General features: G+C 45.8%; 1 protein-coding gene across 2 annotated transcripts; it reads right to left on the reverse strand.

Moving 5' to 3' along the window:
- Positions 1–5649: 5649 nt before the first annotated feature.
- Positions 5650–14983, reverse strand: Peg10 (paternally expressed 10). 2 transcript variants are annotated; one of them, NM_001291365.1, is made up of 2 exons: positions 14744–14983; positions 5650–8340 (listed from the first exon to the last, which is right to left on the reverse strand). In NM_001291365.1, the coding sequence occupies exons 1-2, from the start codon at positions 14746–14748 to the stop codon at positions 7050–7052; spliced, it is 1296 nt and encodes a 431-aa protein (NP_001278294.1). In that variant the 5' UTR covers positions 14749–14983; the 3' UTR covers positions 5650–7049.
- Positions 14984–14996: the final 13 nt, after the last annotated feature.

Below are 14996 nucleotides of genomic sequence, written 5' to 3' on the forward strand. Positions count from 1 at the left end.
TATGTCACTTACTGGAGTCAATTACTGTTAATCAATTTTATGTCAACTTTATAAAAAAAATCTAGGGTGTGTATGTGTGAGATGTGTTTGTGTGTGAGTTTGGGCACATACATTCTGGGGATTTGAACTTATGTCCTCATGATTCCAGAGTAAGGTCTTTACCCTTTCCATCATCTGTCCAGTCCCTGTGTTGATTTTTTGTTATCCTGGAGTATCCTGAGTGTTTTACTGTGTATGGCTGATGTAGCCTTTATACATTACCCATCCTAAATTCAATCTTCTCTTGCTTTTCCCCCATCTTCTAGCTTTTGTTGTTGTTGTTATTTTTTTTTCCAGATAGGGTTTCCCTGTGTAGCTTTGGAGCCTGTCCTGGAACTCACTCTGTAGACCAGGCTGTCCTCAAACTCAGAGATCTGCCTACCTCTGTCTCCCAAGTGCTGGGATTAAAGGTGTGAGCCATCATTGTCTGGCTGCCTCTCCCCCATCTTCCTGTGATGCCCCTACTCTGTCTCTCCAGTGAAAAGATCAATAATTTTTTTCTTACATCACTGAAGTTTATTACTAGGTTTATTATTACATATTAATATTATACTGCTGGAATATATTGGTTTTTGGGGCATTCTGGTACATGATTGATACTGCATTGTGTGTAACTGATATCTTCTTTATGTACCACCCCTCATCTCACACTCGTCCCTTGCTACATATCCCATCCCCCCTTTATGTGTATCTACCCCCCCATCACATATCTACCCCCCCATCACATATCTACCCCCCCATCACATTCTCCACTGTCCTGCTGTCTTTTACTATTGAGAAAACTGAAGTATTCAAAGGAAATTGATATTAAAATGAATTTACTGTTTCATTAGTTACTATTTTTGATAGATTTATTGTTGTATGTTGTTTTTCAGATGTCATAGATTGAGTCATTCGTCCTTGGTTGTGTGATTGTCATATTTGTTATGCATCCCCATCCTCTTCCCACCGCCCACCTTTCCAATTCTCATTTTTCCCACCCCTACACTCCTTCCTCTCTTCCACTTATTAATTATTTAAAAGTATCAAGTTATATTAATATTAAATATGAAGTCATTATTGATGACTATTGTTAATATGTTAATAGTTTACAACTGCAATATACTTATTTTTTTTGGAGGTTGTGAGTATATAATTGATCTGGACTGTGATTGATGTGTTCTTTATGCCCTCACATCTTAAAGTCACACCCAGCCCCACCTTTCCCATCCAATCCCATCTCACTTTCTCCACTCTCTTCTTTCTTTCCCTCCCCCACCTCCCCTCCCTTCCCCCCATTATACTATCCTCTTCACTCTAATCAATAAGCCTCAACTATTCTAAGTAATATTGAGACAAAAGATAAAAATTTATTATGTCACAGGAGAAACTATGATGTTTTTTTTATTCATGCTTGATAATGTATAATAATCCCAATCAGTTAAAATTCTGGGGTATTCTGGGTGTATCTTGATCCTGGGTTGTGCGATTGACATTTTCTTAACTATAACGACCCTCTCCTCAACTCACCCCATTCTTCATCTTCTCTCATTACTTCACTACTCCCCTCTACTCTCCTCAGTGTCCCTCCATCTCCACTCTATTCCATTTAATAGTGTTTTATGATTACCAATTCACTATTAATTGCTGGCCTCATTATATCTGCTAATATTTTGCAGCTGGAATACAGTTGATGATCCCTTGGGTGTTCCCAGCATGTAAGTGATAGTGAGTTATGTGATTGATATTCTTTATGCACCATCCCAAACCACACCCAACCCCAATCTCTCTTCTTCCCCTTTAATCTCCCTCATTCACCCTTTCCCCTGCCCCCAAATGTTCCCCTATCCTCCCTCCCTCTCCATTTATTTTGTATGGGGAGGGAGGAACACCACTGTCCGGCTCTGAGCTTATGGGGGTCAAAGGTCAACTTGTAGTCACTGGTCTTCTCCTTCCACCTCGTGAGTTCCAGAGATCCAATTCAGGTTGTCTGGCTTGGCAGCAAGGACCTTTATCAGCAGATCCATCTTACTGGCCCCCCAATTCCACTTAAATAAGTAAATCCTAATTATTTCAAATACTATTAGTACTGAGGTTTACTGTGTCTATGGACTATTATTTGGTGACTTTATTACTATGGATACTAATGTTTTGCATCTGGAACACATTAGTTGATTTCTTGGGTTATTCTGGGCATATCATTGCTACAGAGTTGTGTGTGCATGACTGATGTGTTCCCTGTATACCACCCCTCTGTTTATACACCACCCCTTCCTACTGGACTACTAACCCTACACCTTGACTCTTCCTTCAGTTCCTCCTCCCCCACCCCAATGAACAAATCTCAAGAACTCCAATCATATTGAATTACACCAGTGTTATGTCACTGGAGTTATCATTAATTGGTGGGTTTATATGTTAGCCTTTTGCAGCTAGAATATATTTATCTGCTGGGGTATTCTTTGTGTATTATTAGATCCTGTGATTGATGCATTCTTCATACAAAACCCCATCCCAAATTGATTCAACTTGTACCCCTCTTGCCCCCACTTCCCATCGCCCACTCTGCCTTGTGATCCTATTTGCCCACCCCCACCCCTGCCACTTGTAAATCTCAGCCCACCCCCCGCCACTTGTAAATCTCAGCCGTTCCAAGAAATACTAAGGTTGTTGTGTTCCTGTAATCACTATCAATTGCTTGCTTCCTTACATATGTATTTTATAAGTGGAATAAATTGGTTTCCTGTGGTAGTCTGGGAATATCATTGATAAGAGTCTATGTGATTGGTATGATGCGTTCCACCATGTAAACCTTAACCTTCCTGCTCCATCTTCCATTCTTCTTCCCTTTCATTCTCCCAGGTCCCTCCCTCTATGATATATTAATAAATCTCAAGTATTTCAAGTCATACATGCATACATGATTATGTCATTGGAGTTGCTGTGAGGTGATTACTTTATTTGGCTAATGTCACAGCTGGAATGAATTAGTTGATATCCTGGGGTATTCTGGGTATATCACTGATGATGAACTGTGTGACTGGTGTGTTGTTTATATGCCACCCCCATCCCCAACTTTTTCCCCAACCCCCATCCCCCACCCTGTCTTTTCCCATTTGACCCCTCCCCAACCCCTTCACTTCCTAGCTCCCACCTCTGTCACTTGGACCCATCCACCACTCCTCCCTCCATTCTTGATGATGGTGGGCGCTGAAATGATCAGGACACAATTTGCCTTAACCACTAAGTCTTTATTGAATTTTTATTGTAACATCAATACAGAGAAATATAGTAAAGCGATTACAGTAATATTGTGTGAGGGGTGGGATTGGGAAGGGGAAGGGAAGAAGGGGTGGGCTAGGGAGGGGAGGGGAGGGGAGGAGGGCTACTGACAGGGAAAGAACAAGCACTTTTATTCATCACATTCTTACAAGTTCCATGAATATTTATCATTCAGCATTACAAGTTTTATTCCAACAACAGATTCAATGATACCTATCATCTGGTAACTCTCAAGATGTTACTCACAATCTACCCCTGGAGTTAATTCCTATGGCTTTGAACTTTCACTAGAATGTTATCCATGTCCAATTCACTTACAAATGTTGATTTCCCTGTAGTTCCCTCTGAGCAGAATCTTAAAGGTATAATTGTAGGGAGGGGTAAGAGTGACAAATAAGTACACGTGTCCACTTGTTGTTGTATCTTATCCTATCTTATCTTATCCTATCTTATCTTATCCTAACTTATCCTAACTTATCTTATCCTAACTTATCCTAACTTATCTTATCCTAACTTATCCTAACTTATCTTATCCTAACTTATCCTAACTTATCTTATCCTAACTTATCCTAACTTACCCACCCACCTAAAATTACTTAATAGTCCCTCCCAACCCCAAATTCTTAATGATTATGTATCCCCAATTACTTAACTGTCTATAGAAAAAAAAGAAAAACAATGCAATGTTCAAAACCAACTCAGAAATGTTCTACAATCTGAAACAATCAAAAGCGTCCATTCCCATCAGATGCGTGTTCCCTCTCCAGCTGAATATGTAGCATGGTTCCTGCAGACTCTTCTCTTCCGCAGGTGGTCCTTCATGACTTCTCAGGCCTCTCCAACAGGGTGCTCTCTGTTGCCAATCTCGGTACTGTGTGGGATGCGGGATGTCAATGACGTGTGACAGCCAGATCAGTTCAGGAGTCCAAGAGGTACCTGCAGACTTAAACACAACTCTGGACTGCACCATACAGATGCCCATGTCAAATCAGTATCTCAGCCAAATGCCTCCTGGTTCAAACTAAACTGACCCTTCATGATGACCTTCATGACCAGCAATAGGAACTCTCACATCCCCTTCATCATTAATTAATGAAAAATAAAAATTTGGGCCCACAGCCAATTAGTCAATTTTGTCTGCTTGTATGCTCCTCCTTTTCCAACTTATCTTCCCTTCCTAATAAATGAATAAAGGCATTTTTGTTGGAAATGCCAAATAAAAGGGAAAAAAAGGAACAATTAATGTAAATTTGATCAACAGAAGCAAAATAAAAGGAAACTTAACAACTTAACTAAATAAAAGGAAACTTAACAACCTAAGAAAATAAAAGGAAACTTAACAAAATTTCAGTATTATAGAGTAAATTGAAGATTACTTATCCTTAATGCCTAACACCTATAGATAGTATATACTGGAATAGAGCATAGAACACACCGCCGAAAAGTCATTGGCAAGCTTTAAAAAACACTCCAATGTGTGTCAGGGATGTTGTCTGTGAGCTGTGAGCCCACACCAGCATGCTCTCCCTGACTGTCGTGGTCAACTTCCAGATGTCTGCTTGCACTAGCGGCTAATGTCCGTGTGTCTATGCCAGGGCTGCAGATGATGACCCATTTCTAGGCACTCTGCAGCTTGAAGATCAAATCAATTAAAATGGATGAAGGATGGAACTGAGTTCTGAGGTAAACTGAAGTGACGCTTCACAAAAATCAGAAGCACAAATGCACCATTTAAAAGTAATTACTGTAAAACACAATGATTGACAAGCTTTCTGATCCAATTGAACAAGAATCAATAGCCAATTAGGTTTCTTCTTAGAGTTTGTGAATTTTAAAGGCCCAATTGATAGAATTTTCTGAAAGCACAGTCAATACTTGAGAATAACATACTTAAAAAAACAACAACTACTAAACTAAGCATGCAAGGGTAAGGGTGAGAGGATGATGATGCAAAACTTCACCATGAAGAAAAAAAAAAAAAGTGTCCCACTGCTCAAACTGTGTTTGGCCCTGGAGACTGGGCTGGAACATGCGCTCCTTCAGGCCTGCCTCTTTCATCTCCTCGCATGGAAGCAAAATGGAGTCTCAGCAGGCAGGGGGGCCTGACAGATCGTGCAGCAGGGTTAATGGCAGTGGTAGAAAATCACACACAAAGAGTTAAGACAAATAGTTCAAGGGCGGTGCAGCAGGAGAATCACGGAAGCCTTTCCACACTGCACCAGAAAGTTCGGCTTCCTTCATAAGGCGCTCTAGGGTATGGGCAAGTCGTGTCCTGTTCCTCTTCCTCCTCCTCTTCTTCTCCCCCTCTGTAAGAAATCAGTTTGTCCTGTGTCAGCCCTGTGTGCCTTTCTTTGTGCCTCAGGTGGCCTGAAGATCCAGCAGCACACAGTCACTGAGAAGCTGCACAGGATGAATTTGAGGGTAGAGACTCCAAGGGACACGACAGGTTATTTACAAGGAACTGTAGGATGGAGGTGGTGGAGGTGGCGGCGGCGGCGGTGGCGGCGGCTGCGGGGGAGGATACTGAGGTACCGGATGAATGTGATGGTGGTGCCAATGTGGGCACCAGGTGATCACCACAGGCACGAGGATCATTCTTCCGTGTATATCTCGCCCCACTGGGTACCATGCAAATGTCACGTGATGACCTGCGAGGGTAGCATAGGCAGGAATCGGGTGGTATCCAGGAATATGAGGGACAAATTCACCGTAGCTTGCCAGGTGTGCGTGGTCCCCCAAGTTTGGAAGAGTCATGCGGTGGTACTGATTTTGGATCATGCAGTTGTGTTGTGGAGCCGCGCCGTCGTGTTGCGCCGCGCCGTTGTCGTCGTCGTCTTCTTCGTCGTCATGTTGGGTTGCACTGTCATGTTGGGCCGCGCTGTTGTGCTGAGCCGCGCAGCTCTGGTGTTGAGCTCTGCAATTGCTGTAGGTGACTTGGAGTTTCCACCCTCTCTTCACTTGCAGGACCTGGGCTCCATTGGGAGCGACGGTGGGAGTCATGAGGCCATTCTTCACGTTCCTGTCCACGAATTCTCGCAGGGCAGCCATTTCAGGTTCAGACAATGAGTACACGTGTCCGCTGGGGATGCTGTGCGCTCCAGGGATCATCTCGATGTGGGGGTCAACCAGCCGGTGACCAGGGTAGACATGCTCATCCACAGGCGTGTACACGTTATGGACGTAGTAATACCTCACCGGGTAGAGGACGTGGAACACTCGGTATCCATCCGTGTGGTAGAAGAACGGTGGGTGCGGTGGGTAGATGACTGGTAGCAGCACAGCAGGAGGGATCTGAGAGTACATCCGGCATCGAAATCGGCAGTAATCAGAGTTGAAGACAATGGAGCGCGTGCTCCAGGTAATGTGAGGGTCGTGTGTGCTCAGCCAACGAACTCCCAGTACAATCGGAAAGAACGGGGACTGAGTCACATCGAAAGACAGTATTTCTCTGTGGTCACCCAGGTCCACAATCAGGTGGTGCGTTTCCAGAACAATTGGGCCCGAGGCTATAGGATGCCCATCAATCGCTTCCACCATGATTGGCCATTCTTTGATCCTCAGAGGAATGCCGTGTTGGATGACGTAGTCTTGATCGATGAAGTTTCCTGATGCTCCAGAATCAATCATAGCCCGGACAAACAGGGTATGTCTCCCCGGGATATGGATCTGGAGCATCACTTGAAAGTGGGTCGTCACAGCCTCGGGGGGTGGGGACCTTGTTCGCTGCGGCCCGGTCGCTGAAGGTCCCTCTACAGCGGGGCCGGGGAGTTTCCCTGCGGCGCATTCTTGGAGGCCTTCGCAGGACAGTTATCCGCGTAGTGGCCTCCGCTGCCGCAATACAGGCATAAGTTCAGTTTGCGCCGTCTTTCTTTTTCCTCCTGGGACAGGCGCATGCGGGCGCCGCCCACGGGCTCAGTGGGATCGGTCTGCTCGGCTTGAGCTGTGGCCCCCTCCTCGCACGAGGCGGCTCCGGCCTGGGCGTCGTCATCATCTTCATCTTCAGTGTCGTCATCAAATTCCCCGTCAGCGGCGGCTGAGGCGGCGGCTGCGACGGCGGCGGCAGCGGCGGCGGCGGCGGCGGCGTCACGGGCCATTCTTCTCTCGATGTAAATGCAGAGGTTGATCAGCTCGGTCAGGGTGTCTGGGATCTCCTCGTGGGCGAGCTCCTCGTGCATGGCGTCGCTGAGGCCCTCGAGGAACTGGTCGATGAGGGCAGGCTCAGTCCAGTCCAGCTCCAGGGCAAGCATGTGGAATTCGTTGCCGTAGTCGGCCACCGAGTCCGGGCCCTGGCGCAGACGTCTGATCCGGCGTTTGGCAGCTTCACGCCTCTCAGGGTCTTCAAAGACAAGCTTCAGCTCCAGCATGAAGGCCTCGTAGTTGTGCATCAGGTAAGTGTACCTGTCCAGCTTGGCAGTGGCCCAGCGGGCGGCGCGGCCGATCAGCATGCTTGTCACGAAGCACACCCGGCTTCGATCGTCGGCCAGAGCTCTGGTGCCCTTCTCCAGGAAGGCCCGGCACTGGGACAGGAACTGGTTCAGCATTTCGGCGTTGCCATCGAACTTGAAGGGGAGGTCGTCGAGGCAGTCGTCGCCGAACAGCAGTGCCGGGGAAGGGGCTGCGGTAGCACCCTGGAGCTCTTCTTCTTCTTCTTCGCCCTCTCCGGGCACCTGGATCTGAACTTGCTCCGGCTCCGGCTCTGGCTCCTCCTCCTCCTGGGGCAGGTAGCGGAGTCTGTTGTTGGCCGACGGGAGCCAGTACACGTGGTACCGGCGGCGGTCCTCCCACTGGTCCTCGCCGTTGCCGTTGTCTCCATTGTGCTGTGCGCGGCGGCGGCGGCGGCGGCCCAGGATGGACACAGGGCTGCTGGGTCTGTTGTTGTTGTTGTTGTCGTTGGGGGGAGGGGGGGGAGGGGGGGGCGGGCAGTCGGAACCACCTGCCGCAGCCATGGTGGCGGGAGGGGACCTCCCAGGTGTCGCTTCACTCTGGGGAGGAAGCCCAGGACCCTGGGCCCCTCGCTGTTGTCGGCGTCTCCTCCTGTTCCTGTAAATGACAACAAAAGCATACACTCAACATACACATTCACAGCAGTCTCTAGAAACAAGGGTTTAACTTTTCAAATATCCCTTGATAATTATCAGTTGATAATTAGTCGACAACACACGCCCTCCAAAGAGGATGAAGTAATCGTTCACGAAATAATCAAAAGCACACTACTTCTTGATGTCCAGACATCCAAATGACCCTTCTCCTAAAAAAAAAGTCACCTGCTCCTCATAATTACTACATGACCTTCATCAACAGCACCCTCATCTTCATAAACTATAAAGGAAAGGGGATAACAGTAAACAAGTCCTTTTATATTGGAGGGTCCAAGTCAAAGATAAATAGGACATGAATTATGCAAAATAACTTCTAAATTATGCAAAATGATCCCAACACCATCCGTTTTACTAATAAGGATGTTAGGGAAAAGTAACTAATACGTAATCAATAAGAAAGGACACACACAAGAGGTGGGTATTAGAACCAGTGTGTGTACTCATCAGCTCTGAAAAACATCAAGTAGACTTGGCCACATGTCACAACAGAGGTCACCCTTAACATTAAAGGTCTAATTATCAAGTCAAACAACCAACCACCATCACAAAGCCAAGACTGTCTAATTGCTTTTGTGACCACAAGTTAACTTCCTCAGAATCCTCTCTGGGGCAGAAATGGCATTGAACAGTACATGGGGATGTCAGTTTACCTTATTAGGCAATCATTAAACAAATATTAATTGATGCCTCCTAGGAAGAAATGGGCTATACAATAGGACATCTTTTTTAATGATGCCTGATAATAGTACAATTCAAATTTGTTGTGCCTTAATTAAATAAATCACTGAATTATAACCATTAACTGATTATTAATAAGGTTATTAATTAAAAAACAAAACAAAAAGGGCCCACCCAAGGGCTTGTAAAATGAAGGTGGGATGGGCCTGGACTCCTAGGGGAGTGGATGGGGCGGGGGAGGGGTTTAAATGTTTTCATTATGAGTGCAGTGATAACTATAGCACAGTATCTGCCTGTGTACTTCCTAAAAAAGGGTTAAATGCAATCAGAGTGATTAATAATCATGTATTTGTAAGGATCTCAAATTTGGAAAATTAAAATAATTGTAGTAAAGAATAAGACATTAAAGTTTTACAAACTTTGTAATTGGACAGTCTAGTAAACTTTTTTTTTTTTTTGGTTTTTCGAGACAGGGTTTCTCTGTGTAGCTTTGCGCCTTTCCTGGAGCTCACTTGGTAGCCCAGGCTGGCCTCGAACTCACAGAGATCCGCCTGCCTCCGCCTCCCGAGTGCTGGGATTAAAGGCGTGCGCCACCAACGCCCGGCTAGTAAACTTTTTAAAAAGTTTAACTAAGTTTATTAAAGTTAAAAAAACTTTTAAAAAGTTTGGACTTACAGACAACTTCTAAGTTTAAAGGCTAAAACTTAAGAAAGTTTTAAAAAACTTTGTAATTGGACAGTCTATCAAACTTTTTAAAAAGTTTAAGTTTACTGGAGTTTAAAAAACTTTTTTTAAAAGTTTGAACTTACTAACAACTTTTGAGTTTAAAGCTTAAAACTTTAGAAAGTTTTAAAGTTCTGTTTTTGAAAGTTTAAACTTTCAAAAAGTTTAAAACTTATTAATAGTTACAAACTTTTAATTTAAAAAGTTCAATAAAAGTTTAAGGACATAAAGTTTAAAACTTTTGAACAAACAAAAGTTTAAAAATAAGTTGTTCTTCTCTGACCAATCAAGGCACAAATGGGCCCTCATTAAATTCCATGAAACAAAAAAAGATAAAAATTTGTTAATTAGAAAATTAGATGGAAAGCAGCTAATATTTCAATCAACAGACTTTTAAAAAATGGAGGAAAACTGTCATCCCACATGGCACCTGTTCATTACCCTTGTCCAGTCCCCCTGCTTTACTACCCCACCCCCACCTCCCACCCCACCCCACCCCTTTTTCCCCACCCCGCCCCCCACCCCGCCCATCTTTCAGGCCCCTCCCTTGCCATAACCCCCGCAGCCATTTCCCTTTGCTGTTCCTGTGGCCTCTCCAATGAGGAGAGCACACAGGGTTCTTAAAGGGCAGGGATTAGTGTGCCATTTTAATAGTTTTAACACTTCTTCTTAATCACTTTAATAACAGGCTACCAAAGCTAACAATAACTGATAATAGTCAAGTTTTTAAAAAGTTAGAAGATGCCTTGACTTCTTTAGAGACAAGTGTACTGGTAACAAAGACCATAGTCAAAACAATGCAATATTTTTTAATTAAATTGTTTTAATCTCTCATTAAAAATCAATTAATAAGCACTAGTCAGATGACTAAAGTGTGACTTCTGTCATCTAGAAAATAATCATTTCAAAACAGAAATTAAAAACTTCCATAAAATGGTCTCAGCATGGCTTGGTGCAGCCTGACCCAGGTCAGGAAGGTACACAATCTATCAGGGTGGGCTTTACTGAAGCCAGGTCTGGTGGGCAGTAACACCTATAAAAGGCAATTACAGGACAGCAATTGCATTAGGAAATGAGCAATCAATACATTGTTTGTATTGATATTTTATAAACAATATAATATTTTGCAATATAAGTAAGATAATTTAGAGACTGGAGTTAAGGAAATGGGGGTGGGGCTGTGCCCATGTAAGTTGGGGAAGCGTGCCCCTCCCACCTGGATTTTCAGGGGTTTGCTTTTGTTTTTTAATAAGACAGTACTGATTAAACACATTAAAGGCCCCATGTGGCCTGTGAGGTCACCATTTTAAGATTTGTGACCACAATTGATGGGAGGGTAAGAAGCATGTGGACTTCCTTTTAATTTGACTTAAAACTGTGGCTCCCCCAATTCCCTCTTAAGGGGGGGGGGATTAGGAGTGGGGGTTGCTGAGACTCCCATTCCTGAAAACTGAAAGGTCACACTGCATAAGCCAAGCTACCTGAGGTGCCATCTTCATAGGATAAATAAGTACATCTGATTAATTATTAACTCTTAACAATGACTTCTTCAAACCTCTTTTTTAATTCCCCCAATACATCAAAGGACAATAATAGTAAATAAAATCATATAAAGTGTCTCATTAGGAAATGAAACACAATTAAGCAACTTAGTTGCTTTAAATTTTTAAATGTCCTTTTCTTAGTATCATATGAATTATGTGAAATGCAAATTCTAATTTGCATATATTTATTTCCAATGGTTTGAACCTCTTTAATATGCAAATAAAATTCCCAAAGCAAAGCAAATTTCAAGCTGTAATTATAAGCACCTATTTCCCATGGACAGTTATACTTTAGGGGAGGGGCACTAAGAAGGTGAGAGTTTCGGGGAGCAAGAGTCCCCCCCATTTCTCCCCCTTAAAACATCCTGGCTCATAGTTTGTAATGTATGGAACCAGTTTTTTCTTTTTTTAATTTCTTCATTAATTAAGAGATTTCTATTTGGCTTTTCTGTAAATTACAGATGTTTAATTAAGCCAGTTGAAATAATCTATGTTTTGCAATGTAACCACTCTGTGACATCACACAAATTTTAAATGTCAATATGTAGCATTAATAATCCACTTGTCCCAAATTTAAACTAGCTTTTTATGAAAAAAGCTAATTACTTGGGACAGCAAATAATTAGCTTTTTATGAAAAAAGCTAATTACTTGGAATAACAAATAATTAGCTTTTTATGAAAAAAGCTAATTACTTGGAATAACAAATAATTAGCTTTTTATGAAAAAAGCTAATTATTTGGAAACTATAATTTTGTTTCACATTATAATTACAGCTTACTTTGCTGGAGTTCAAAAATACACTTAAAAAAAAGTTTTAAATGTAAGAGAGAGGTGGGCAACAGCCCAGCTCAGGCCAGTAAAGCACCACAGGAGAAAGGACCACAAACTCAAAAAAGCCTGAAGGCCAGCAGCAAGACAATGAACAATTTACTCTGGCCAAGAGCACACCTTTAATGAATGCCTACTAAGTGCCAAGCACCACTTATTATATGTAGGCAGGCCAGCCAGAGCTAATCACCTAGAATTTTTAAGGAAAAAACAACTCAGAAAACAACTGTCTCCTCCCTTAGAGGCTCATCCAAAACAACAATGCCACTTCAAACTCCTAAGAAACACAGTTCAAGCTGCTTCTGTTTTTATATCCAATCATTTCCAGTAAGTCCAAGGGTGTCTTGGGCCAATAATTAAATATGAAAATATTTTAAATTTAATTTTTAATAAAATAAATAATTGGCTTAAATGCTTCAAGGCATCAGCCAAGGTCTTCTTAGAAGTTCTCATATCCCACTATCAGATTTAATTGTGGGATCATTTTATTTAATAATGCAAGGCACTTATTAAAAGTGCTTATGCATGCCAGGTATATTTATTATTGTTGTTAATTATTCTTATTATTCTTATATTTACTAGACACCTGTGGACAAAAAGCAAAACCGCGCAACAGAGAACCCGCAGGGAGGCGGGGCTGTACAGCCAGGCTCAGACTGTGTGGCGCAGTTGCGCAGTGGAGGCAAACCTGAAGGGAGGGGCTGGGGGCCATACTGCGCAGGCGCAGGCTGGCTGAGGGGAGGCGGGGCTCTGGGGCTCTTCAGTGGAGAAGCTCTGGGAGGGGCTGAGCATTAAGAGAGGCGGGCCTGGGGCGGGGCCTGGGCAGGCCACCTCAGAGGAGGTAGGCCTTGGGGGTGGGGCCTGGGGCGGGGCTGGGCAGGCCACGTCAGAGGAGGCGGGCCTGGGGCAGGGCTGGGCAGGTCACCGCAGAGGAGGCGGGCCTTGGGCGGGGCCTTGGGCGGGGCTGGGCAGGCCACGTCAGAGGAGGCGGGCCTTGGGCGGGGCTGGGCAGGCCACGTCAGAGGAGGCAGGCCTTGGGCGGGGCCTTGGGCGGGGCTGGGCAGGCCACGTCAGAGGAGGCGGGCCTTGGGCAGGGCTGGGCAGGCCACCTCAGAGGAGGCGGGCCTTGGGCGGGGCTGGGCAGGCCACGTCAGAGGAGGCGGGCCTTGGGCGGGGCTAAGCAGGCTGGCTCTAAGGCGTCAGCACTTGGGAGGTTGGGCCTGTGGAAGCATGTTCTGGAAAGGCGCGCGCCACGCGGGGCGCGGGCGAGGCGCTAGGCCTCCGAGTGGACACTGCAGAGAAGGCAGGCTAGATGGGAGGGGCAGGTCTGAGACTGGCTGCTACAGGGCTGCAGAGTGACTGCACTCCTCCCCCCGCCTCCCCCACCTCCCCCCACCTCCCCAGACCCCTCCCACCAGCTTCCAACAACCAGATTCCTTCCATGCAGCAGGAGCAAGCCTCCCCCTCCCCTCGGCCTCGTACCCACCCCGCAAATCAGACAGTTTCCACAAACTGTTGCTGGGCACCAATCTGCGCCACCAAGTCAATTGCACCGTCACGTCAATCAATCACCACTAGACAAGGCAGTCCGTTCTGCCATCTTCAAAATCCACCCCCCACCCCCCCACCACTCAACTGCCCGAGCAGGAATGGCGTCAACACTAATTTTTGCCGCCCAGGGCTCCATTTTGTCTAATACCACCATCATGCAGCTAGCCGTCCTTCGGGAAAACGGAACGGAGCCGTTCCAAAAGGCGCAAGGGTTTTGTCCCCCCACCCTCCGAGGAGAGAGTTGTACTTTCTCGTCCTTCCAAAGCCACTTTTTCTGGAGCTCAAGGGTCTGGCTTTTTTGGCTCTGCGGCAGTTTGTAGCGCATTTCTAAATTCATTTTTCTTGCGCTTTTGCATTTGGTTACTCTCCTGCACTCAGAATTTAGTGCGTGAAGCACGGATCAGTTCGCGGATCGCCGTATTTCGGCCGCGTTTGCCGCGCTTGAAGCGCCCGTTTCGTACAGAAGCGCATGAAGCGCCCATTAGTACAGCAGAGGCGCATGAAGCGCCCATTAGTACAGCGAGGCGCATGAAGCGCCTCTTAGTACAGTGAAGCGCATTAAGCGCCTATTAGTAATACCGAAGCGCATGAAGCGCCCATCAGTTGGTAGCGCATGAAGCGCCTATTAGTATTTCGCGGCGCATGAAGCGCCCGTCTGCAGCAGCGCAACTGAAGCGCTTCTCCGTTTGCAGCGCAGTGAAGCGCCCAAGAGTTGCAGAGCCGTCACTTTGCAGCGCGTTTGAGGAGCACATCGCAGTTCGGTCCGTAGCTCATGTGCGTCTGCAGCTCATCGCTGTCCGCAGCTCATGCGTCTACTGACCAATTCGGGACGCGAGTCGTGCAAAGCGAAGCCGTGAAGACTTGCTTTCCACGCTCGCGTCTCGGGATCCGGCCACTGAAGGCGTGAAAAAAAAAGATTTGCGAGGAGATATTCCGGGGCGCTACTTCATCTCCCGCAGCTCCCGAGTATACGGGGGGTATGCGTGTGATCGTTTTTTAAAAAAAAAAAAATCCTCACCGCATACTCACCACGCGAGGACTCCTCTGCGAAGACGGGAAGGGCGATGGGGTCTCACACCTGGCCGGGCGAAGGTCCACTGGTGACCGCGGTCCGGAGATTCTCCGGACCGCGGACCGCGCAGCGGACCTCGGCGACGCTCGGTGGACCTTCTCCGGTGGTTGGCTTCCTCGGGTCGGAGTCGGGATTCTTCTTCTTCTCCTCCTTCGACACACACCAACCGAAGTTGGAAACGCGTGTGCCGAGAGCCCGG

The sequence above is a fragment of the Peromyscus maniculatus genome, chromosome 3 (assembly GCF_049852395.1).
Source record: "Peromyscus maniculatus bairdii isolate BWxNUB_F1_BW_parent chromosome 3, HU_Pman_BW_mat_3.1, whole genome shotgun sequence".
NCBI classification, from domain to species: domain Eukaryota; kingdom Metazoa; phylum Chordata; class Mammalia; order Rodentia; family Cricetidae; genus Peromyscus; species Peromyscus maniculatus.